The sequence below is a fragment of the Strix aluco genome, chromosome 5 (genome assembly GCF_031877795.1).
Source record: "Strix aluco isolate bStrAlu1 chromosome 5, bStrAlu1.hap1, whole genome shotgun sequence".
In the NCBI taxonomy this organism is placed as follows: domain Eukaryota; kingdom Metazoa; phylum Chordata; class Aves; order Strigiformes; family Strigidae; genus Strix; species Strix aluco.
In genome coordinates, this window is record NC_133935.1 from 72,240,599 (window position 1) to 72,267,106 (window position 26,508).

The 26,508-nt window shown below is 36.2% G+C and overlaps 1 protein-coding gene across 7 annotated transcripts in view; it reads right to left on the minus strand.

The window, feature by feature from the left end:
* The window catches only part of CPNE8 (copine 8), a 107,014-nt gene that overhangs the window by 26,970 nt on the left and 53,536 nt on the right, over nt 1–26,508 (minus strand). For 4 of the 7 annotated variants that reach the window (XM_074827740.1, XM_074827741.1, XM_074827744.1 and 1 more), the window contains 6 exons: nt 24,681–24,784; nt 22,780–22,884; nt 18,746–18,787; nt 13,222–13,297; nt 6,466–6,519; nt 3,491–3,552 (listed from right to left, as the gene is read on the minus strand). In XM_074827740.1, the coding sequence (XP_074683841.1) occupies nt 3,491–3,552; nt 6,466–6,519; nt 13,222–13,297; nt 18,746–18,787; nt 22,780–22,884; nt 24,681–24,784 (443 nt within the window). Of the gene's footprint in view, nt 1–3,490; nt 3,553–6,465; nt 6,520–13,221; nt 13,298–13,773; nt 13,780–18,745; nt 18,788–22,779; nt 22,885–24,643; nt 24,785–26,508 lie in introns of those variants that run through there. The other 3 variants (XM_074827746.1, XR_012623650.1, XM_074827745.1) reach the window with 3 other exon arrangements.

The window sequence follows — 26,508 nt, forward strand, 5'->3', positions numbered from 1 at the left end:
ATGACAAAATCTTCTCTTCCCCCTTCCTTCAAAATCTGTGAGCTGGACTGCCACTGATATGTAGTTTTACATGAGATGAAAAAAAGAAGAGAGAAGCCAAGAAAATGACTCTGATTCTTGGCCTCCTGGTCATGTTTACAAAACTGTATAGGCTGCAAAAAGAAAAGTACTTCTACAGTTTTCACTGGCATGTACATAGAAATAACTGTGTGAATCACTAAACAAGACTCTATATAAAATAATTCAATGATAAGCATTACTGCTCATACTTTAAAGCACAGAGCATTCTATTGAATTATACTCTTTTTATATAAAAGAGAGGAAAAAAGCTTAAGCAGTAATTATTAATATCACAAGTTTCTTTGATTTGCAGTTACAAAGATATATACAAAATTTCAACAAGAACAACAAAGTATTATTTGTATTCAAAATTTCTATTATTTGTCTACAGAATGTAGATAATTAGGTTTATTAACTTGCATTGTAACATCTCAGTGAGAAATGCAATACACCACCCTAAAAAGATTACATACCCACCACTATATTCTTTCCTTTCCATATTTAGGCATAAAACTTAACTCCTCAGTTCCTTATATACACTCTTGCACAGACAAATTCTGAATGAATGGGGAATAAGACGGTTGTGGCATATATGTACAACACACTTCAGAGAACAGACTAGAAGTAAAACTTTTTTCATGTATTCATGTATACATATACTTCATTCAATACACACTTTTGGGAAACATGAATGGATGGCCATTTTCTACTTATGTTAAAGTCCACAAGAGGAATGTTTTTGAGAAAGGCAACCACAGTCCTAATAAAAGTAACCTGCTTCTCTCAAACTCTAGGATTCTCTACTAAAACCAGAACACTTACACAAATCAGAAGGGCTCCACAGCAGATTGACCATGATTGTTCATACAGAAATCACATTCAGAAATCAATCCAGAAATCACATCTGTCTGTTACAGTGATTCAAAACAGGCACAAGAAGCCATACTGATCATTGGAAATGACTCAGAAACATAAAAATAACTGGTTTCCTAACCATGGCAATCTAGGCGTCTCAGGAATACCTTGTCAAGCAAATATGCTGATAGAATTCCTTATAGCATATAGAGTCAACATATTCTTCACATGTTAAAGATGCAGTAGTACCCTGACAGCATGCCTGACCTATATCAGGAAGTTTTACCTTTGCTAAACTGTAACAGATTCTAATGTAGTCAACAACTGAATTAAATACTCTCTAAGGAGAAACTGTAGGATCCAAAGAGTGCAGAGACAAGAAGTATTCCAGCAGTGGTGTTTCCAGTTAACTGAACTGGAGGTAAGGACAGCAATTCTAGAAGAGCTTGACAGTTTGCAGTGCAGAAGCATCCTGGCACAAAGCGTAGGAGTCCTGAGTGTACTAAAAGGCCTTTTAATATCCTTAAACAGACTCATCTTGGCCCTCCACCACAAGCCCCCCCACTGGCTCAGGAGCCCCATTTCAGCTCAGCCTTCAGTCCCTGCCTGAGCTATGTCAGAGGAGTACGAGTCTCCAGCTCAGCCAAGCCCATGCCTGGCCATGGACTCCATTAACCCAGATCCTGACCCATGGACTGACTTCCTGGCTTGAACTCCCTGCCTTGTCCACCAAGCAGTCGCTGGACCTGATCCTGACCCAGCTCTGTGGTTTGCCTTCCCAGCCTGACCTTGTTCTGTCTCATCACCACAAACTTCCCTGATGATCTGGACTCTTAACTGAGCCTGGCCACCATCTCTGGGCTTGCCCTGCTTGCCTTGCCCATGCACTGTACAACCAGGCCCTGGCTGATGAGACCCTGCCCATGCTACCCAGCTCTGCTCCCAGCTCCCCAGCCATTCTGGGGAGGAGTGGCTGCTTCCTGACACAGTCCCTTCCCTCCACTAATGTGTCCCACTACTTACACACTTCAGTGATGGGCCTATACAACTGCCTCTGAAGGTCACCCATAACCCATCGTGTATGCCATACAACACTGTAATATCAAACAATCAAATCTGAAATGTTGCAGAGGCTCTGCATCCCATCCAAATGAAAAAATATGTTCAGCCACCAAAGACTGAGCAAATGAGCAAGTCAAATCACAAATTTCTCCAAAAATATTGAATAAGAATTTTAAAGAGAATACGTCTACATCTATGCTAAAAACACTGATTAAGCATTCCCATTTTTAAGTACTATGCTTAAAATATTCTTGTCAGGTTTAATCTTAATGAGCAAAAAGACACAGTGTTTTGAGATACATAATAGCCTGAATTCACCCTTAACAAAAATATTTATTTTCTTGGATGAAGATCAAACAGCAGTGAATTTGGATTTTCTAACTTTAAAATTTAACTGTTTGAGAGAACTGAAACATCAAAGAGGCTGTTAGTCCTTGAGAGAGAAAAAGATTACACTCCACAGCAGCCCATGGGTGAGGGTCAACAGTTTGAAGTACTTCTTAACAATGATCCATTCCCCCTACAAGTTATCAGTTCAGTATGGAGTACAACATCAGGTTGTGGTTTTCCAAACCTTGAATGCAATGGCAGTCAAGATAGCTTACTGACAGTTTCTCTGTAGCTAACAATTATGACTGGGAGTGTCACTTAATGAACTTAGTGATGAATGTGTTAGAAATAAACCTTAAGCACATTCTCATCTGTAGGATTACCACTGTTTGGAACAAAGGCAAAGCCCTACTGCTACTGACAAAACACAACACAGACTTCTTTTTTATTTCAGCTGAAGCTTGGTTAAAGACTGGCACAAAAAAAGTAACTTGTCTCTTTACAGGTAATCAATGCTCTAAAATAATTGTGGAACGTATACTCAGACTGTATGCCTCAAAAATCCATGTTAAGTGCCTATGTATAACATTATTTCCATTTATCTCAGAGAAGAATTGTGTTCTGGCAGGGAGGCTAAGAGCCAGGAATTTCTGAGATTTGATCTCATTTCCAGGCATGTTCTAGGGTAAGTCATTTGATGCTTCTGTCTCTACTTCCCTTTTGGGAAAATGATGATAAATGAGAAACTGAACATGTTATAAATTTTACATAACTAGTATTGAAAAAATGCCTTTGAAGCGGAAAGGTTCTAAATAAATGCCAATATTAAATACACCAAAGGTCAGTGTACTCTGAAGAAACTAAACAGCATTTTACTAATTTAACAGTATATAGATAACGCCCTTTTGGTTAATCCCATTTTCACTGGTTGATGAGAGGTCATTACTCAACCCTAGTGTTTTAGTACCAACACCTATTTCAACATTATAAGTAAAGTTCCATAATGTAACTTATGTCAATAACTATCTGCAGGTTTTATGTAATACAGTCTCTAAAATGAGGAAACAATACAGCTCTTTACAGATACTACTTAAGAGTCATCATATGCAAAGTACATACACAAATTATTAGTGAATTACAATGAGATTGTGAAAACATAAAAAGTTTGTTGCCAATCACATACCCGCCTTTAATATAGTCAAGGAATGAAACTTCTGTTTCAATTAGGAAGGAAAGCAATGTTACCTGAAAGCAAATAAAAGAGAGTCAGACAAGAATTGTCATTTCCCAGCTGAACAAGTAGAGACATAAGCACAATGGTTTTGGAGCTCTACCCTTAAGTAGTAATTTCCTACAGTATTAGGGAAAAAAGATTTAAAAAATTTATGAAACCATTTCAATAGGAAGTTCTTGAAAAACAAGAGACAAATTTGGAAGTCTACTACAATTGCGCTTTTTTTTTTTTTTTTTTTTTAAGCAAAATGTAAGGGATGAAAGACTATTCCAGGGCAGGTTACCACATGCATGTCTTCTGATCACTGTGCACTACACCTACACACAAATATTAGAGGCTAGATGATAATGTATCCATTCTATGAGTATTTCAACATTGTTTAAAGAACTCAGTTACAATTATTTATGTCATTTCTCATCTCATATTAAAAGCCGTATTGAGTATTGATGCAAGACAAGAATGCAAAAAACCAGTAAATTATACATATGAAATATATAAAAAATGTAAAGTAGAAAATAAGAAAAATGCAAAGGTAAAAAATGTCTTCATTCCCAGCTTTTATTCAGAAATGATATAGGTTGGAAACACAGACAGTGGTCTAAAGGTACTACTGGCATTTCCAGTACTCGAGTTACAGAAGTATAAAATCAAGGGAAAAGATCCAACATTTAAGATCTTCATATACTGCACATTTATGAATCAAAGAATTCAATCTAAATTATTTTTGTTTTATTTATAAAGTGACATAAACTCTCTCACAACAAAAGTGCATCAGGGAGTCAGTGAAAACTGCTCAAGTAACTACTCAAAGCAAATTAATTGATAATGATACAAAGAAAAAAAGGGGATGGAAGTTTGTCACAAAATTCAATTTGCCTCCAACTGCAACAAAATATGAAAACTTAAAATATTCCTATGTTGTAAAATTGAACCCAGAATGAGATTACAGGCACTAATTCTGTCTTCTATCCTACTTCCTTTGTCACAGGTTCTCTGTGATTCTTAGTGACTTACAAAGTTTAAAAACATCAAATTACCCTTCTAGTTGATCACAGAAGACCATAACAAAGTTCTACCAGACTATCGATAGCATACTCTTGCATATAAGACTGAAATTATTATGCATTTTCCCACTGGACACAGTCATTTTAATGGATTGTCTGTCATTACACCTGGTCATCTTGTTCCTAATTAGTTTAAGCAAATGTTTTTAGTGAATCTCATTTTAAAAGGAAAAAAAATGGAAACAGACAACACCTTTCTGAAGTGTTTACTTCCATATAGACAATGACTACCAATGTTGCAAGTTTTATAGAGTGAATTTTAAATTTCACTACTTTGCTTTGTTTGAAACTAATCATGTATTCAGAAACATTTCTGCCTAGTATGCAGTTTGTCTGTCTGAATTTCAGATGACCCCTTAAGTAATAATGAATTGAGATGACTACTGTATGTACATAGTCCTTAAAAGCAGCAGTGTTATAGCAGTCAATGATCTATATCCACTTTACTTAAAGTTTTCCAGAAGCAAACTTCCTATTAGTAAGAAAGATGTTCTTGATGCCTGGTTTGAAAATTTAGAAATCTGTGGGATAAAGAAGTCAGGGCAAATGGGGGCAAAAAGGACTTGATAAAGAAAAGAAGTTACAAAACCAACAGTAGAGAACACTGGCAGAGTAGGAAAGATGAAAGAAAACTGGTAACAACTGTTTATTGGAAATTTCCATGTAATTTGAGACAAAGGATAGTAAGACACAGTTGATTTTGTCTGTCCAAACATGAGCAAAATACATTGTTTCAGATGCAGACAGATAAACATGGTGTTAAAATCTTTAAAATCAAAATCAACAGGAAAATTGTACATGTAAATATGTTTTGCACTAAGCCAGATTTCATAGCTACAGTCCTAAGTACACTTAGTTTTAGTATTGATTTAAAATAAAGTTTTCATAAGTTTCTGACTCACTAATTTAGCGTAATAGAACTTTATTTTAACATCCTAAATTGTAGTAAACGGAATATGTTCACAAAGAATAAATTATCTAATGAATCAGACCCTGTATGATAAATTTTCATGGACAAGCTGCTTCTGCCTATTTTTTACAATTTAAAGCAGCAGCACAAAATAAGTGTTTGTTTTCCTACTGGTGCACAGACTTATACAAGAATGCGTGAATGATGAAACATTCCCTCAAGGCTACATTTCAGAGTGAAGGTAGCCTTACTGACTTCAGTGGAACTGTTCATGTGGAAAAAAAAACCCCACATGCTGAATGTGTTTTCAAAAAACATATCTTATATCTGATTAGGTTTTCCAATATACAATTCTTCAACATTTATCTTCATTTTTCTGTAAACAATGTTTTGAACATCATGGATGCCAGAATACAGAAGCTGAGAAAGTGCTGAAGGGAATTACTTGCATTGTTAGCAAATGGTTCATAAAACCGAAAATGGAATATGAACAAAAGGACATTAAACTCTCATCCCAGACTATACTAACAGATCTTTCAACATAAATTTACAAAAACCTATTGGTAATAAAAAATGTTAACTCTTTTTGGTTTACCCATGATAAGCATACTAGCTGTTACTGATGCTATCTCAGCAGTTAAATTTAAAAAGAAAATTGACTTTTTAAAGTGCAGATGTGTTTCAGATAAAAATTAATAATTTCAAGAATTTGACTGAAATTTTGGTATAACTCATTTTGGAAATCATTGGCAACTTAACAGCACATTTGGGACACAGCTTTTATCAGACTCTTCAAACTAAAAAAATCTGAAAACAAATGCTGTATAACAGTAAATAGTTTATTGTTGTGGCCTTCACAGAAAGTTCTATTCTAATCCTGTTAAATTGCAAGTCAGCTACACTCTGTTTCAAGAGAAAAGCACCCAGTAACATAAAATATATTTACTTACTGTTCCAGAATTAACATACTTTTTCTTTTTTCCTTTTTTCTTTGGATTTATTACCTAGAAACATAGATACAAATATTAAAGCAGTATGATTTATGATTTAACATAAAGGTAAGTGCAGAAATGTAAATGCATGTTTCAATACAGAAAGTAGGCTATTTTCAGTGGATTCTAAATTTATTCAGCATACTGTTTACTTATGCACCTCAACGCTGAGATATATGCATATTTGAAAACTGGTGAATTTATCTTCACGATACCTGCTGGGTAAGCCAGTGCTGTTATTCGCATTTGACAAATAGGGGACCAGGGCAACAGAGGTGAGAGTGTTGATTAAATCTGAGTACTCAGTGAAACACTTTGAATTTTCACAAGATTCTGCATTTTTCTGCATTCCTGAATTGACTGTTTCAGTGTACCATGTCACTACTTCTCCATCTCACAATGCACCTCTTCACATTCCAGTTAACCTGTTTCCATCTTCTACTCAGTATTATCTGAGAAACATAAGAGTTGTTCTAGTTTCTGTATTTGGTGCAATGACAGGATCCGGCTGACAGGAAGAGCAACTGGGGGGACAGATCATACTGTGCCAGAATAGAAACTAGTCAGTAATTTCAAGAAAATGGCAAAGACCACCACCTGACAGGTGTACAGGAGTTGTGGAGGCTCAACGCACTCTCCATACACAAGAATCTTCATGGAACTGGACCACAAAGCATTAAACAGTTTTCCTGAATGTCTTGAACACATACCTATAAAATTTCTCACTATAGCCACCAATAAAAATTGTTTCCCTTCTGAATACCTACCCATTCAAAGGCACGTCTCACTCAGCTTCATTACATACACATTAAAATGTACTCCCGCTTTTTTCAAAATTGCACATGGAATTGGAAGCAAAACATTATTTTGTTAATTAGGTCGATCAACTATCTCCTATATAGCTAGGAAACTCAAATCCTTGTGGCTTACTGCCAAGTTCTACCAAACTACTCACAGATGTTCTATGAATGACAAGGAATGAAAACATTCCCAATTGAAATCTTAGTCACTTAACTGCTATAAAATATTTAAACAATTTTGCCTGAAAATGGGAAAAATAGTAACACATGTGTTCCAAAAATTCTCTTCCCCCAACCAAAATGAAATTACATTTAAAGATCATATTCCTTGCACAACACAGAACAGCTGTGAAATGTAAGGCCGAAAGAAATACATTCAAAGTCTTCCCAAACAGGTTGAACGAGAGTGACTCTTTCCTTCCCTCCAGCATGCCACACAGTTATCTGGTAAGTATTCTTCACAACTTTTACTGTCTTACACATAGATAAGCCCTTTAACACGTAAAAAAACCCGAATAACCCCTGTCCCTCATATTAGCAGTGTCTTGACTGGTGAGCAATGGATTAAATCTGTGCAATGGTGGTATATAAACAATGCAGCAATTCCTGTTGAACTTAGCCAGAAAGTGACTCCTGCTGACAGTTGCCCAGAAAAGAAAGATGGACGTAACAGACTGCCTACCTGCCCTGTGGCCCTTCATTCATATCTCTCCAGAATCCAGTGGTCGAGCCTGAGTTAGCAGCATATTTCTTGCCAGCAGTCATTAAATGCCAAAAAGATTTATCTGAACCTTCTGCTTCAGGTAACTTGACAATTGGCTTCTTATGAATTGCTAGGAAATGCACTAGAGCTTGGAGTGAAATATCATGGGAAACAAGGCATCTAATTGGGATCAAAGATTAATTAAATGACAGCTTATCTCTCTCCTATAATTCCAGATACTATCATTATTATGATATTTATGGGGTTTTTTTCCCCTCAAATTTCAGATAGCTTTATAAATTAAACATTTTTTAGCCTCTGAAACTCTTAAACCCCTGCAGTAACTTGGGAAGCTACATGAACTCTTACCTATTAAAAAAAGGTCATTTGAAAAGATCTTGTATTGCAATGTTTCTAATCTGAAAATATGAGACACCCACTCAAACAAATTTCTCTACCTGACTTGGGTCAGTTTGTAAATACAAAACAATTAAATATTTTGTCCAGTCTATCTTGTTCTGATGTTGCACAGACTGATCAAGTAGAAGCAGTACCAAAGTACAGAGGATAGCAATCATGAGGCAACCATGAGATGCTCAGGAAATGTATGCTACTGCTGGGAGTAAGATATTGACACTATATTTAAGAAACTGCAAAATGACTTAAGATGTTATAACATAATATTCCTGATGGGGTAGGAGTCATGTCAGTGATACAACGGGAGAGGACATTTTCACTGCACACAGTAATGTGCTTTGTGACACTATCCATAGGAAACTGCTGTAAATTACAGTAACTCTGGGGTTGATTTTGGATCTAAATAAGAAAATAAATCCATGGCTTTCAGTTATCTTTGTCCTGCTTTGCACAGCAGCACTTTTGCTCATCTTCAAAATAAAAGGGCAACACATAATTGGAGCACTCTCCTTCTCTACTGTGCATTAGTACTTGCCTAAACCATGATATTTGTGATCACCTATATTAGTAATACGAAATTTTACAAAATACTGAAGTTTAATGGCAGTAATCCAAGACCAATTAAAGGACAGTTTAAGGAATAACAAAGATCTGCACACCATAAAGAAAAAAAAAAAAAAGGCTATAGCCACATAGACTTTCTTTTCATTAGTAGCAAGAATATATTTCCAAGAGGAAGAAAAAACACATTTCAGTTCTGATAGACACCGTGCATGCAAACTGCATGATGCTGGAACTCATGGTGCAACTACAGAAGCTGACCTAGATCCTTCAAAAAGCATACCTAAAACCCAAAAGAAGGTCTTAAGTATTTATTCTGAGGAACATAAGAGGTCTTGAACTTAAACTGTCTACCAGGATAACAATGACTATCAGCTGGATTTGTCTTACCTCTGAATCACCCTTGGGAGAAGCAGAACTGAAATAAATTCTGATCATGTGATTAAGATTGCATCAATAAAGATCCTGCAGACAGGAGTTAGGAGTTTCACCAATCTGGACAGATATGTGAGTCTAAATTCAGGAATGGGCTCTTCTACCAGAATGGACAAAGAGGGAATAGACCTGCAGTCCTCAAGTCAGCTATTCATGGAACCATCACAAAAGCAACTACAGCCCGTATGAATCCAAATAGTCACCAGGAAGCATCACACAGCAGGACTGCCTGTATTACCTGCAGTATAATTTGAAGGCAAATTAGCTGCTAATTTAAAAGAGGAGATGCTCACACTAACAAGACTATGTTAAAGGGAGATATGGTGGAAAAAGCTACTCCTATTTTTTCAGATGGCACATATGAACATTGTTGATGTTGGGGCACCTTAGATAGTACTTTCTCCTGAGGAAAGTGAGGAGAGAGGGATAAGATCAAAATCTTGGCTTCTGGCAACACTGGAGATCAAGGATAAAGTTATTAAAGAAATACCAAGAAAAATATCACATACAATGTCCCAGGTAGACACTGGGAAGGAGCTCCAGAATATGAGAAAGGAGAAATACTTCTAGTGACTTCCAAAACAACAGGGAAAAGAAATGCTAAGTGCCTTATTTCTTTTTCAGTTTCTAATGCACTAGGTCTGCATTATATAAGCAAGGGTTGAAACTGCTGATGCAATAACAGGACCCATTTTATGATACCAGAACTTCTAGAGAGTGTGAGGGCTCTGCATATGATGACATTTTCCAAGAGAGGGCTGCTTTTATCTAGAATAATCCTACTGGTAATCAGACCTAGGAATGGGCATTTGTACTGTGGTGTGATGACAGCAATCTATTGCATGGGTCTAACCCAAAAGAGCAAGGCTCCAAGAACCAAGGCAATACAAAGGAAATTTCTAGTAGGATGCACTGTCACCTTTCCTATCTTTCTCTTATGCACTTTCGGCAGATGCTGTATTTTCCTGGGTTATGTTCATTACCCAACTGATACAAACATCTTGTAAATTCACTAGAGAGATTATAGCCTCTTCAGTGTGAAAGAAAGGAAAACACAAAAAACCTCAAAACTGGACCATTCTTGTGTTTAATATTATTTATAAACTCTGAAAGGGACAAAAGGTCTCATATTTTGTAATCAGTTTATTTTTATAAAGGATCTGTCAAAGAGTTATCAAGACAGATATACTGTCTGAAAATCGTAAAAAAAAAAAAAATGTACACCAAAAAGGTCTACCAATAACACAGTTCTCTGCGTTCATGATTCCATGATCTGAAGCACTGAATATGAATTTCATACTTGGACTCTTTTAAGGTTCTTCTATTTCCAGCATATAAACACCTTAGAACAATAAATACAGCACAGACTGTACCTTGCCCAAACAGTAGTTTTCTTGTGTTGTATAAATGCTCATATCCAGAAATGAAAGACAGCAAAAATGAGAATTGACTGAGAATGGCAACAAAATAGTGAAGTTAAAAAGAAAACAAAATAGACTCTTTGCAAATCTCAGTAAGTGAGGCTATGAAAGACCTCTGAAGACAGAGCAAAACCTACAGATTCAGCACTTCACCTTAGAGAAACTGAAGGTATCTGGCACAAACCATACACTGTCTATGAGCATGTGTAAGATGGAGGGTGCTAAAAAGCTTTAACACAAATGGCTGGACATATGCATACGTATGTGAAAATGCAACAGCATGTATTTTTCACACAGGGAAATATACAGGCGCCTGGAATACATGCATTATTTCCATGTGAAAATTGCTACTCTTGGGCCCTTGCAATGGAGTATCCTTATGGTAATGCTCTAATTAAGCAGACTACCTGTTCCAAAATGCCACCACCACATCAGTATCACGAGACAGATGTGGATTTTTGTGCAAATGCATCAAGAATGCACCAAGAATGCTGAATTAGATGCTCAGGTATTGCTGTGTACCTCAGTACTAGGCTACTGCTGGGTGAAAAAGGAATGGTAAAAGGAAACAGGACAATCAGGCAACTAGACTTAGTTGCCTATTACCTATATCACCTAAATTAGGGCTAATCACCTAAATTTGGGGTAATACTTCCTGGCTTTTGTGTGTGTGCACTGAGCACAGAGGGGGCGGGAGGGGGAGGAGGGAGGGAGAGAGAAGTAAGGTGGAACTTTAACACTCCACATTGTTTTACCATGGGAAAGAAATCAATTCCTTTTACAGGAATTCTGGAAGACAACTCCATGTACACAATGTAATACAGTGCAGACACATGCCACAGACGTAGACAAGCCAGTACGTGTACGCAGCATAGTGTAGGTAGACTCCCTACCCCTGGTCCTAAAAGGAGGATAACCATGTTATTTCAGCAACAGAACTGATCATTAGACTAAGATAATCTAGGCATAACTTACTAGCTCAGATGCAGCATAACTCTAACTCTCCTGTACTGCCTCTAGCTGGGGAGCACATTCACAGTATTTGAAGTTACAGTACTACACACTGCTACCTACTGAAGATAAAACTGAAGTGATCTAAGTTATGCATAAAAATAATGGGGACTCAAAACTGAAAGTGAAATTTCTTGAATCTATAAAAACTTAAGCTGGAGTTTAATGCTGCAGAATGTAACGTATTTCCTTAGGAAGAGTCTGTAAATTGACACTTCTCAATGACAAAATACATTTTAAATCTTTTCCTCCTATTGTCTCTGCTTATTTAACACATTTTGAAATTTCATGATACAGTTCTCGTTCCAAACTGAGATTCTTCTGGGATATTAATTTTAAAATGAAGTTTTAATGCAGGAATCTTAATGCTTAGACTTCTATTTCAGTCAATGTTTTGGTGCCCAAATCTGAGACAATTTTTAAAGAGGCCTTCTCAAAAAAAGAGAAAAATGCCAAAAATTAGTCCCTTTATGACACTTTAAGTGTGTGCATCTCAATTTTTATATAGTTTGATCTTGGAAAAAAAAGTTTACCTTTTTTTCAAATTCCAATAATCTCCAACTACATTAAGAAAGAAGTCTTAAACAAGGGATTTATTAGACGTGAAATAAATAAGCCTGCACAGTTTTGGCCACAGGGCCTTGATGAGAAAAGAGAAGTGAAAGAACAGGGAATGTGGAGGTAGTGTGCATTCACTGCAGTACACAGTAAGGTCTTACCACAGTTAGAAGTCATCTAGCAATATAAAACTCTATAAATGAATTGAAAATTGCCTGTCAATCCCAGTAGCTGGCAGATGTATGAATCCTAAACTGGAAATGAAATGCAAATTTTTAAGCAAAGATAGTAACTGACCACACGAAAAACCCCACCAATAAATAAGCTAAATTTTCTGTCACTTGTAAACCCTGAATCAAAACTCTAATGATTCTAAAGTCTGCACTTAAGATCAAAGGCATGTGACTCTGAATCTGATGTAGAAATCACCAGATGTACTTTGGAAAGGAGAAAATATCATACAACACATGTAACAGTTGGCAAAAGGAGAAATAAATGACAAATTGTTCATTCACAAATGGGGGCAACCCAGTACATGCTCCAAGCTATGTCATACCAACCCAGCTGCTCGAAGGGCTCTCCTTGCTCTGTCACAGTCCAGTGTGTATACACATGCACACATACCTACTTGTTTTTAAACCTTTTTATGAAGCAACACTTTTAGATTCTCTATTCTTCTTTATAAAAGGAGAAATGTGAAATAATCCCATAGTTTGACAAGCACTGTGCAGATTTGACCAGTTTGCCACAAAAACAGTGGGTGTTCTCATTTATTTCCTCAAAGTGCGAAAATACTCACAATACTTACCTCATAGACATTGAACTGAGATTGCCCTCTCGACAATTCTCTGTAACTTGTTGTGAATTCTCCAATGAAATCATGGCTGTATAAAAAAAAAAAAAAAAAAGTTTTTCAAATCAAATGCACAACATTTAGCAATTTAAACATGTATTATACCTATTTATGAAAAAGAGCAGCACAGCCAATATGAACTGACACCCAAGAAAGGAGCAATGGTAAAAGATATAATTTGCTTTAAAATCTTCATTTCTCCTTCTGTTGTGTGTTCACTCCATTAGTCAAAAAATGTAGAGATGAAAAGCATTAGTTTAAATCTTTCTGATGGCTTCTACTTAACTTAGCTGCAGAATGAGGACTAGGTTGTAAATTAGTGATCTGACCCCAGTGTAAGTTTACAGAATCTGAAAAACGAGAGCGGGCTATCAAAGACTATCACCATTTTCTCACTGGATAACCACTGGCACCACAGACTCTGAACTATGTGCAAGACTATGTTGGAGAAAGGGACGTATTAAGAGTGTGAAAGGATTAGCTTAAACCAGAAAAGACCAGCCCTACCGATTTGTGCAATGTGACGTTGAACGGTACTTCTAAGGGGAAGATCCAAAGATTATTTCAGCTGCTATGTCTTCCCATCTGAGAGGAGAAAGCAATCCACTGAGGCTACTCAGCTTACAGTATTAGGCATCACTGGAAAGCAGATCTTAACACTAAAGCAGTGATTATCAAGCTTCCACTTTATAAATTCTATCCCTGCTCCAAGAATGCATTCAACAGCAATCCTGTGCTGTCACCCGTGTTTTGAAAACTGTTAACTCTTAACCAGGGGATGACAGGCTGCAAGGAGCCACTGTGAGCAGGGTGGCCAGAGGGAGCGTAGTGGATGAAGCACCACTGAGAAAGGTGGCTGGGGTCAGGGAGCTGGGGCACAGAAACCACAGGGCTGCCAGAAGTAACTGAACTGCAGGTTCATATCTCAGACAGGTACCTGGAATGGAAGCGACTGCAGGGGTTAGAGCCTAATAGCTGGCTACACAACTCCCAGCAGTCACAAGACCCGTTTCCATGCTCCACTCTTCCCAGCTAAACTTTCCTCACTGTTGCTCCAACTCCCATTTCCCCCTGTCCTGTCTCCCTCTGTTTTCACGGTTGTTCCCTAACAAGGTGTTGTATTGCTTCTACACTCTACCTCCACATCTGGTGAGCTACAAAACTAACTTTTTTACCTTCCCTCCAATGGTAAACTAGGATAGAAAGTAAAAGTTTTATGACTTTGTTACTTGTAAAATTTGTTTTTAAGAAATATAGCACACTTCTAATTAAGCTATAAATATTAAAAGCAAATTTCAATAAAACTGAATGTTGCAAGAAGAGAAAAAATGGAAACAATTCACAGCAACGTTAAATTTCTTTCCTGATTTATTCATAATGAAATGAAAAAAAACAAACCCCAAATATAAATCTCACTTTCTGAAACCAGCATATATTTGAAAAATACATAAACCAAACAATTAAAAGGTCCAGTCATCATGCTAATGCGCATGAAGTAAGCAAAGCATCCTGTAAGAAAGACTGAGAAATACTATATAGTGAAGATATTCCTTAAAAACTCAGATTCAGAATGGATCACCTCTCATGAAACACTCTCTTTCCAGTTTGGAGATCAGGAAGTTGCCTCTGAGAGAGACAGACTAAGACTTTTCTTAAAAAACATATTTTGGAGGTATCACCTCCTCTGATTAAATGGTCTCCAGATTGCAATGATTCTTTAACCAGGGGAAGAGAGGAAGCCACCCATACAGTCTATAGAACTTGAGTTCTGTATGTATGTAGCACATAAGGTGTATTTAAACTTGGGTAACCACGGCGCTGGAGAAAAATGTACCCTGGTTAAAGAGGAACCTTTCCCTTTCACAACAGTTCTTACCTTACATTTTCAAGTCAGCTTGTGTATTTCAAAGGCAGATATTCAAACAATAGCTCAATGACTACCTACAAACATGCTGCAGCAAATAGAGGAAACGTAAGCATTTCCAGACAGGGCTGTGTCTGAGGGAAAAAAATCTGTACCACTTGAAAGTAATTGTTTCTTTAATTCTAAGAGACACTAGAAAGCCTACTTTCCTTGTGGCAATATACACAGACTGACAAGAACTGAGCTAGAAAGATGTAATTCCTCTGAGTAATCACATTAAAAATGTATGGGCATATATAACCAGTCTCAGAGTTCTCTCCACTTAAAAGATCATCAGCCTGGTTCTTAACACTCAGGATTCAGATGGATGCTTGCCCCTCCACTAGGTTGGCTCTGAAAGACAAGTGCCTGTCAGACATTTGCCTTTGCCAGAAGTATTACTGCTTAAGAAAAACAAGGCACCGATCTCTTCCAATATTCATGACCACACTTCACCAAATGGATGATTAGTCTCTAGATTGAGAATCCAAAGAAGTTATTCTCTTTGCCTTCCTAACACCAAATATTCCCAGACTTTTTTCCATGAGTGGCATATCAGAACACTGAATCAGAGACTCTTCACATACAAAATAATCACTTGAAGCCCATCTCACTAAATCTTCCACTTTTAGCACTCTGAAGTGCTGAAAATCACTTTCAGAATTGTATTAACTTTGATTTTTTTAATGATCTAAAGGAAGAAAACAATGGAAGAAAGGACAATCATCACCAGAAATATGACAAGTAAGGGGAAAAATGGGCTTGTCCAAAGCAATAAAACCAACTTTTGTGACTTCTAAAAGCATCAAGTATTTTGGGGTTTGTCACAGCTCTTAGAAGCAATAAAAGGTATCAATTAGAACAAGTATTTCACATTTTGACAATTTTTGTCCAAAAACTGGTTTGAGACAAAAAAAATTTAATAATTAATAGTGTTAATGTTACAAAGGTCCTGTATTAGTTTTAGTCAAGAAATTTTAAGTGAGATTTGAAAATAAATGAGAACTAAGGATATACAATTACTCCTAACAATGTAATTCGTGAACGTGACAGTAAGAAGCTCAATCCAAAGCACCATGGCACCATTTTTTCAAAGCATAGATAACACAGAATGGGGAAAAAGGAAAAAAAAAACCACCTCCTATAAGTCAAGACTTAAGAAGTCAGAGTCAAGTCAGATTCAGAAATCAAGTATATGCACAGTAATGTTGCCTTGCTGATTGCAGAATAACCTGCAATATTCAGTATAACTTGCTCTGCTATCTAGCAGGCTCTCTTATGATCTTTCAAAGGTTGTTCCTGCCCAGTCTGCACATCTCTGGAGCAAACAGATTCAGCATAGCGAGGTGATCAGCTAGTGTAACAATGCCTTATAATCAAAGAGTCCATCAAAAATGGAAATTAATATGAACAGAGTAACAGCAGCATTGTACAAAAAACTGATAGAGTAATTCTCGAATGGATTCACTTCAGATACACTTGGCAATGTCAAAGTTAAATTAGGCACTTAGTTTCTTGCTACGATCACCAGTAAATCATAGGCACCAACAACTGGCAATTTATTCCAGTTAGGATGGATTCAATCAGACTATTTCCCCCCGTAAGCTACTGAAGTAGCTGAAATGATTAGTTCAATCCAGTTGTCTGATTTTTACATTGTCTGAAGTTACATGAGATGAGTGCTGTCTCATCTTTCTGAGAAATTTAACATGTAAGATGTCAGTGTTCTGCCTGCTTCTAAATTCGAAAAAGGTAGAAAGCAAAAGGCAAAAAAATACAATTAGAATAAAAAGGAATACATGTAAATAATATCCTTCACTTTTTGGTTTTTAGATATTAATTTTATAGGTATTCAGAGAGGGATGTGAGCAAAAGCAGATAATCTTTCAAACTGTTTGGGAGAGTACAGAGGCTAATGATTGCCTGAATTCCACAGTATGTTGAAGATTTCACTCAGAATTGTGGCTACACAATATTATTTGTCAGATTTCTTCCTTTTCTTTTTAATCACATCTCAGTTTCAGATTTTGGACAAAATGGGACAGCACATGGGGGTTGATACCTTAATGAAATATAGTATTTATTTTTTATTAACTTGACAATATAATTTAATTTTTCATTGTTAGATTATTTTTAAAAAATATTGTTGTTTATACACAAAAGTGTAAATATATCACATTTTTAAGGATTTGGCAAATCTAAGTGAGGAAACAGAGGATGTTAACAGAAATTCATCATTACAATGATGCAGTGATTTTTTGCTAATATGGCTTTCTTAATTTAACTACTTGTATTTTTAATTGCCAGAATATGTTATTTTGTCTCGCCAGGGAATATATAATCAAGAAGGATGAATTTGCACTAGCAGGTATTTATAGAGGGTAAACATGTGATAAGAATGCTTATAAATCAACAGGCTTCAGGGAACCAAAAAGAAAAACGTATAAGCTGAGAAAGCTGAAACTGTTTTTGGACCTTGTCATCAAAGAAATGAATGGCAGCATGGGATACATTTGCCTATTATGATTACAAGATCTGTTGGGCCACAGAAGCACAATATCATTAGCTGTAATACTAGAAGCAAATTGCATTAGCAATATTAAAGACATTACTGTATAATAAATAATATACTCTTAAAAATCCAAATGCAAGTGCATATCCATGTATCTAAAAATATAAATTAAGATTAATAGGAAATATTTAAGACAGACCAATTTAAAGATAAATAGAAATCAACATATTCTTGTACTACATAAAAGATCTCGTACCATGATTTACAAGTACAGTTTCTAACCAAAGTATTAAGATAAAAGCTCGAACACTTTTAAAAGAACAAGAGGTATCAATCCATTCTGATAAAAAATAATTTTATCTTGTTTGTCAAAATAATTTGAAAGGTTCATTTCTTCAGAAAAAAAGGTACACTCAGTACAGACAACAAGCTTGAAAAATAACAGATTGCTCCTCTTGAATTCAGCAACAGAAATTCCACATATATTCCACCATCATCTTGCTAGCAAGGGAGTTATTTAAAACCTGGGTCTTCCAACTCTACAGTTTTACAACAACGTTTTGATGAAGACAGACATGGAAATGAACGTTCAAACCCAATCTGAAATTATGATAATTAATAGGTAGTTTCTACATTGCAATATCTAGGCAACCATGAAGTAGCACTTGCAGACTCATGCACTTTATCGCAGTTGAAAAGCAACGGTTTATGAAGCAGTGTTTTAAGCAAAGTAGATTATAAAATGGATTATGCCTCTCTTCATACACGTACATTAACTAATAACATAATGAGATTCACAAAACTGATCACAAAGCATTCCATCTTGCTTGTTCCATGTATGAATATACACACATCATGTTTGAAATAGGCTAATACATCAGCTTTTACCACACTTGCAACCCAAACCAGAACTGTAGCACAGCAAAACTTTTTTTCCAGTACCTGTACCTCTAAATATTGATAAATACTATTCTCTAGTCCTGTTCTGGCCACTATATATATTTTAAAACGTGTATAAATATGCATGGATACCCTAAAGTTTAACAACCGAATTAATGTCTTACCTTCCATCTCTATCCCAATCATACACTTCTACTTTAATTGTCCTAAAAACAAAACAAAACACAACCCTATTAAAATACATATTAAAGTGTACCAGGATTGGCTTTAACACGTGTATTTTAATAATATACAGGTGCATCAATTGTGCCGAATCCAGAGGGCAGAATTTTCCAGTCATTTCTCAAGGGGCAGAAAATAGCAAGTCACTCAGGTTACCAAACATATCTTCAAAAATTAATAGTAAAATACAGTGGAAACTAAGGAAATAATTAAACACATTGGAAGCTTAACTAACATGTTTTTACTTGATGATGCTCTGAATTTTATATGGGTTTTTTGTAAATGATTCTTTAAGCCATACAGTATTGTCAAAGTTTTTAAGAACATTAACAAACTGGAACTTATTGTGAAAGTTTCTTTGGTATATGCTGTTATCTGGAAAAGGGATATCTACTGTGGGGTAATAACATCTGACAGAAAAAAGTAATATATCCATATTTGAGAAGAAGTGTGCAGAGCTCGAGAGGAGCTTTATATAACAAAATTATTAAACAGGGAAGTACAGATTAAAACCAATGGTAACAATACAAAAAGTAAAGTACATTTAAAGCAGAAAGGAATTCTAGTCCATACATTTTGGTTTTTAAATGAAAATAACTACTCCAGAACACAATAAAACTTCAATCTGGTAGACAGTATTAACCTCTTCTAAACATTGTGCAGTGGTGAAAAATGAAAACTGTGTGAGATCCACCCAAGATTTTGTGAAGACCCTGTCTGTGGCTGCAGATGAAAGAAACTGTAGTTCTTTAAAGACTGCACTTTTCCCCTCTTAAACTCCTCCGAGCTCTCAGTAGAGGAGGAGGCTGCTGAGGGCTAACTGTCCAAACAGAACAGAAAAGTGCAGCATAATTTTTAAAAATTCCTATAGAGGCAACAGGATAGTTTAGTTCTTTCATCAGACTACACTAGATAACCATCAGATTATACAACATAACCATGACTCTGGCTTCCTAGTATGAAAAAGGACAAGCAGATTGTGGGGTACGGTGGGGAACATGGCAGAGGCAGACTCTGGGTACCAGTTTTTCCCAAACTGACAGATTGCCCTGGACACTGTGGACATTCAACATCCTCTTAGTGAGGCAGGAGCTGGTGGGCAAACTGGGTAATACAACGTTAAAGTCTGCCAACACACAAGTACTCAATGCAAACACTTTTTCAATAGGAGAACTAATCAGAATTTATTTCATTTAAATGAGACTTGAAAGCTAAACTAGTAGATTATTATATACTAGTAGATTATTATATACATATTATAATACATGGATCTAAAATATTTTTTTCACAGTATAAAACAGTAACTAATTGGCATATCTCCCAAACCAGAATGACTGTGTGCTGTGATATATTTTTCTAATGACTTTATTCCCACCTTTCACATCTGTCACAGAACCCAGAGCACCAAAATTTGATCTGTGAAACTATCATTATCTGAAAGAGACTTCTGGGGTTTGTGTTTTTATGTATTACCATGCTGAGTTTAGGATTCTAATCCTTACCTTTAGAAAGAAAACTTATAAAACTTATAAAACAAATAAATAAATCTGAACTTTGAATGCTTTTTCTGGACTATCAGCAGATTCTAATTTGAATTAATCTGACTGCTAATGAGTATTTCTTAATTTGAAACATATATTGTTGTAGGCAGGATTATGAAGTTCCATGGAGCCTTTTATTCATAAGGCATTCACTGAGTACATTATGTTGAAAGCTTTCACAGTAGAATCAACATGAGAAAACAGTAGTTACAAGATAATTTGAGGCACGATATTATACTTTTTAATTCTCCTTTGGAATGCTGGAGTTATTTCAATATGTCTCTACCACAATATCTTTTTTAATTATTATGAAAACCTTTTTTCTTTAACATGATAAATAGTGCAGCATCCAGAAACTAGCTCATGAGCACTGTTTTGCTTACGTATTATGCACAGCAACCTATATACAAATTAAAAACTCTATTTGATTAGAAGGTACTTATCATGAAATTGCTGCATTTTTATTGCATCTAACTGAAAGAGTAAACAACATGGCTGACAACAACTGTATCAAGTACTTCACAAGGAGAGTGCCAGCAACATAGGAGAACCCTTTTTCCTTCAGTTTGAAGGAACGTGACATCAAGTACTGGAAGAGTATCACAGATCAAATAAAGCAGCTAAGATCTGGTAGAAAAGACTAAAAATGGCCATTCCCCCCAAAATTATAACCCCCTCCCCACTTTCCCAGGATAAAACCCCCCACAAGTCAATTAGCTTTTGACTTTTCAATAAGCAGCTTATAAAGACAGAGCTTTAAGTTTATTACTGTGAAAGCATTCTGCTCAGCTTAGTGAATATAAGCACTTCTTACTCTCCTGCTTCTTCAAACTGACTACTGAGATTCACTTAGATGAGTCAAGAGTTGGTTTGTATATCCCCTGACAGTAAATTAAAAGTTCAAGGAATACCTCCCCAGAAGACTAGGCTTTCACGGTAACCGATTAAAATAATTTTAGTGTACACATTTCACTGAATAACTAGCTTAATAATGTAATAGATTTATGACATGGCAAAATCATGTACTGCAGTAACATAAAATCTACACGAACGGATGATCATCATGTACATGGAAGCTGAAAATTAAAACTGAGGTAGAAAAGTAACTACTTAAATTCCAATTTAACATTGATTCAAAGACACTTATAATAGGAAAACTATTAATTTGAGCAAAGTCCTACTTAATCTCCCTGCATGCAGCAATATGTTTCATCAAAGCATCTGGCTTCTACTGATGGAAACATTAGTACACAGTTAGAAGAATACAATACTAAACCTCTTTTTATTTTAATCAATAAGATAAAATACCTTAAATAAGATAGTAAGATATGATCATACCAATCTCAACTTAATAAAATAAAAAATAAGTTTAGGAGTTACAAGGCATTCAGACCAGATTTTTGACCTTTTGCCTTTGAAATACCCAGACAAGTACATTTTGCATCTCGTATTTTTCACGCGGTCTGTGTAAAGCTGAATTGAACCTTAGCACACCCATCCATCCATCTACTACATTCAGCTTACGTATTGTACATATTTTTATTCTAGTCTTCATATATTTTCTTCATGATTTTAAACTAAATATTGCACTATACACTGCTAAAAGTATTATGACTAATTGATAAATCTATACTTCCTCAGAGTCTTACCAAAATAATTCCAGCGCTCCAGATTTCAGCTGGCAGAGATAGATAAACTAACGGACATTTAACTGGGTACTTAATACTAACACCAATATCTAACTGCGTTTCAAAAATATGAATGGTGACAACAGAACAAGAAGTCATCAGCAGTGAGTTAAACATTTTCTTTGTTGATATTGTTAGAAGCTAACATGTCAATTTTTTAAGGAGTCTAAAAATATCCATCGTTCCTTAACTAATTTGCTTGTTATGATTGGTAAAATATTGGTTAAAACCATGGTATTATTACCATGTTTTTCAAAGATGGATCCTTTTGCATGTGATCACTAAAACTTCAAATCTGAAGATCATGATGATTACCTTCTGTGTTTCTCATCTACTTACCTATATATTTTAAAGGCTTTTATTTATCAGCATCCTCTGACATTACGTCACCCAAGGAAGACAGATTATCATTGGTTTTCATTGAAACATTATTAAAAAATACTTGTGCGCACTAGTAACAGTGGCCATTCTTCAAATTACTCTTTTCTTTCTGTTTCTTAATCACATCATAGAGAGAAAATTCTTTTTCCAGAAATCACCACTAACATTTCTACAGATTAAGCATATTGGCTTTATTCTTCTAAATTCTATAATGTGATGAGTGGTTTTGAACACATATTATCCTTTCAAAATGCTGATTAAATAACCTAAACAACATCAGGAACTGAACTGCATAGGAAAACTTACATATACATGAATTAGGGGGAAAAAATCGTACATGCTAAGAAAGCTTAACACATAGCTTACCGGTCATAGTCTCCATTACACAGTGCTCTGACAGAAATCTTGAATGCCTGCCACACTGGATTTAATGTATTTTTTACGACTTCTGTTTTGTGGCAGATTGTAAAACTGTAGTAAAAAAAGATACATTTTTTAGCTAGTTAGTTTTTCTTTTGTGTCATCAAACGTGGAATAAAAAGAGCTCCAGTTTGTATTCATTCATACAATGTCCACATAAAATATAAGATAAGAAAAACAGAAACACAGTGAAATCAAAAAGAAGGAAGGACCAAAGAGGACAGACCTATTTGAGAGAGATTACAGACTAGGGTGCTAAACAACTTTGAACCTAAAATGTTTTTAACCAAAACTTCAACAAGAATTACAACCATTCAGTGAGTTATTTCAGGCAAGAGCAATCTCCATCCTATTTGCTTTAACAGGCCTTGTACAGCCAGGAATCAGTCACAGATCCAGAAAGAAAGTGGTCTGGTAAGGATGACTCTTGCTTAGTGATTAAGAAACTCAGCCCATGGCTTTCTGATTCTTGTTCTCCATTTTATGTCTATGATTTTTCAACCAGGGCTGTCTCAGGTGAAACTGAGATAAGCCTTTGTGAGATCCCATGGTCACCTTCTCTCAGGTGAAATACAATGAATTGTTTTAATGAATTCTGCTTTCTCTAAACAACACAAAATTAAAATACTACTTCTGAATCCTCATCTTGGGGACTGAATTGTTCAAAAGAAAATAGGAGTCAACGTCACTGGTGAAATCACTACTGAAATTCCACATACAGATGTAACTAAAGTTGTCCTTTACAGAATATCTTCCTTACGTTCCAAAGGCCTGTTTTTATCCTGGCTATGATTCAGAAAGCATGCCTGAAGCTAAGAGACAGAAAAGGGAGCATCCTTCTGCCGTGGGTGCAGAAGTAGTGCCCCAACCGCCTATTGGATTCAGGACACCAATAAAGAATCAGTGGCTCTACATTAATTTCTTGGAAGGAAGTAGAGAAGCATGGCACTCAAGGCCAAGAGAAACTGCATATAGCAGCACTCCCAGTAATGCCCAGAGAAATTCCACTAATGACCTTAATGTCACTGACAAAGGAGCCGTAAGTCCTCCAGGCTTGCAGTTTAAGATATTCAGCACTTATTCAGGAAACTGTTCCTATAATCTGCCTCAGAGAGGAGAATAGCAGGGAACAGACACACATATACCCAAAACATAGGTTTATGTTAACAACTGTTCCAGTTAAGCTACTGAAACAAGTAATATCATACATGTCTAGCCTTTGGTTTGATATGATATTACATGTAAGGACTATCAGTGTCCAAGAAAACTCCACCTGCCAGTAGACCCCCACGTAAGCAGTATGATGACCACAAATTGGCATGTCAAGTCTTAGCAGCAGAACAGGAGAGCTTAACCTACTTTAACAAATTAAAGCATGAATGTAGCAAACAGCCACTTGTAAAAAAAAAATTTCTATTATTTAAGGTATTTTTGAATTCTATTTCCTAGAACTCTTTCAAAAAGATAACGCAGTATAAAATGTTTTTATCTAAAACAATTTCTAAGCATTAGCATATTCTGCAGCTACAATTTTCTTTGAGAATTCTATTTAAAGGCATACTATATCTTAGTAAAAGTAATGGTATTTAACTATTTTCATTACAATTAATTTTCACAGTGCTCTATATTTATCACACATTTAACTCTTAAATCCCTGATTTGCAATATTTGATCTATTTGTTACAATAGTTTTACTGCTATACTGCATAACATAATTAAATCCAACAAACATTATAAAAGAAACTGAGCTTAATCTGACAAATATAAAAACATGGAAATGATATTACTGTCTGCAAATAAGTAAGTTCCCTACTACTTAGCAGCAGAAATACTTAACAGGCATCTACCTGCCATCTTCATTGCTTCGATGAAATACAAGGAAAGGATCAGATTTCCCAAAGAAGTCCTTCTTGTCTAGTTTGTTTGCACAAAACTGCATCAAAACCGAATCCTGAAATGGGTAATACAGAAAAATTACATACAGCATGCAGTTTACTAAACTAAAATTAAAAAAAAAAATAAATCATTGACTAATAACCATACACATTGAAAACAAAATAATGGAAAATATCTGCCTTCTAGATGCCCTCTACATATTTGCATTCCTGCAATCTCTATAGTGCAGTTTGAACTGCTGGAACCGAGAATTCCTTCATAGGGAGGTGCAGAGGAAGGGTAAATTTCTATGCTAAATGCCTTAGGATTTTTCCTGTATTTTCTGACATCCAAACTTGCACTTTGAGGAAAGTAGATGCACAGGCAAGGAAAGCATATTAGAATTAATTTTAAAAACTCCAGTGAGACAGAACTAAGCCTCATTCCTTCAGTGACTTAAACCTGCAGTTTTCTGCTCCTGCTGTCTGTAAAGCAAATAGCTTAGGAGCTTGCTATTAAGAGTCTAGAAGCTTCCAGAAAGTGATCCTGGAAGATACCAAATACACCCATTTTGATGACAAATAATGAGAAAAGTTTCTTTGCTGTGGTCAGGCAAACTGATAGTCACATATGGTCACCTCTTTGGGCAGAGTCAAGAACGCAAGAAAGATTATAAATGCAAAGATAAACCTGCAGACTCACCAGCTAACTGGGGCAGGGCCTGATGGAAGACCGTGTTCCATAAACAGGTCTACAGGTGTAACAGCAGCAAGAGGAAGACTAGGGAAAATGTGGGCTCAGCACTGAGTGGGGCAGGGGACCAAGTGACAAAGGACATGGAAAAGTCTGTGGTTTTCAGCCTTCTATGCCTTGGTCTTTACTGGTAAGATTTGCCTTCAAGAATCTTGGGCACCTGAGACCCAGCCCTGAGAAAGTCTGGAACAAGGATGACTTGCCCTTGGTAGAAGAGGACCAGGTAAGGGAATATTTAAACAGACTAGACATACAGAAGTACATGGGACCTGTTAAGATGCACCTGTGAACGCTGATGGAGCTGGCCAATGTCGCTGTGAGGACACTTTCAATTATATTCAGAAAGTCATGATGTTCAGGGGAAGTTCCTGAGGACTGGGAGAAAGCAAATGTCATTCCTATCTTTGAGAAAGGGCAAGGAAGAGGATCCAGGCCAGTCTTTCCTCAATCCCTGAGAAGATGCAAAGTCCCTGAGAAGAGCAAATAATCCTGGAAAACATTTCCAAACACGTGAAAGACAAGAAGGTGGCTGAATGTCATCACTGCGGATTTTCAAAGGAGAAATTCATGCCTGAACAACCTGAAGCCTTCCCTCCTGAAATGAGTAGCTCAGTAGATGAGGGGAGACTAGTGGATGTTGTTTATTCTTGACCCTAGCATGGCCTTAAACACTGTCTCCCATAATATCCTTGTTCACAAACTGGTGAAATACGGACTAGATAACTGGACAGTGAGGTAGACTGAAAACTGGCTTAACTGCTGGGCTTCAATGGGTCATGATCACTGGCACAAAGTCCAGCTGGAGACTAGTGGTGTACCCCAGGTGTCAAAAGTGGGGCAAATAATATTGAACATCTTCATTAATGACCTGGATGATGAGACAGAGTAAACCCTCAGCAAGTTTGCAAACGACACAAAACTAGTAGTAGTAGAAAGACATGGCCATGCTGGACAATTCCAGCAAAAGGATCACTGAAATGATTTAGAGATTGGACCATCTCTCATATGAGAGACTGAAAGAGCTGGAATTATTTAGCCTGGAGAAGA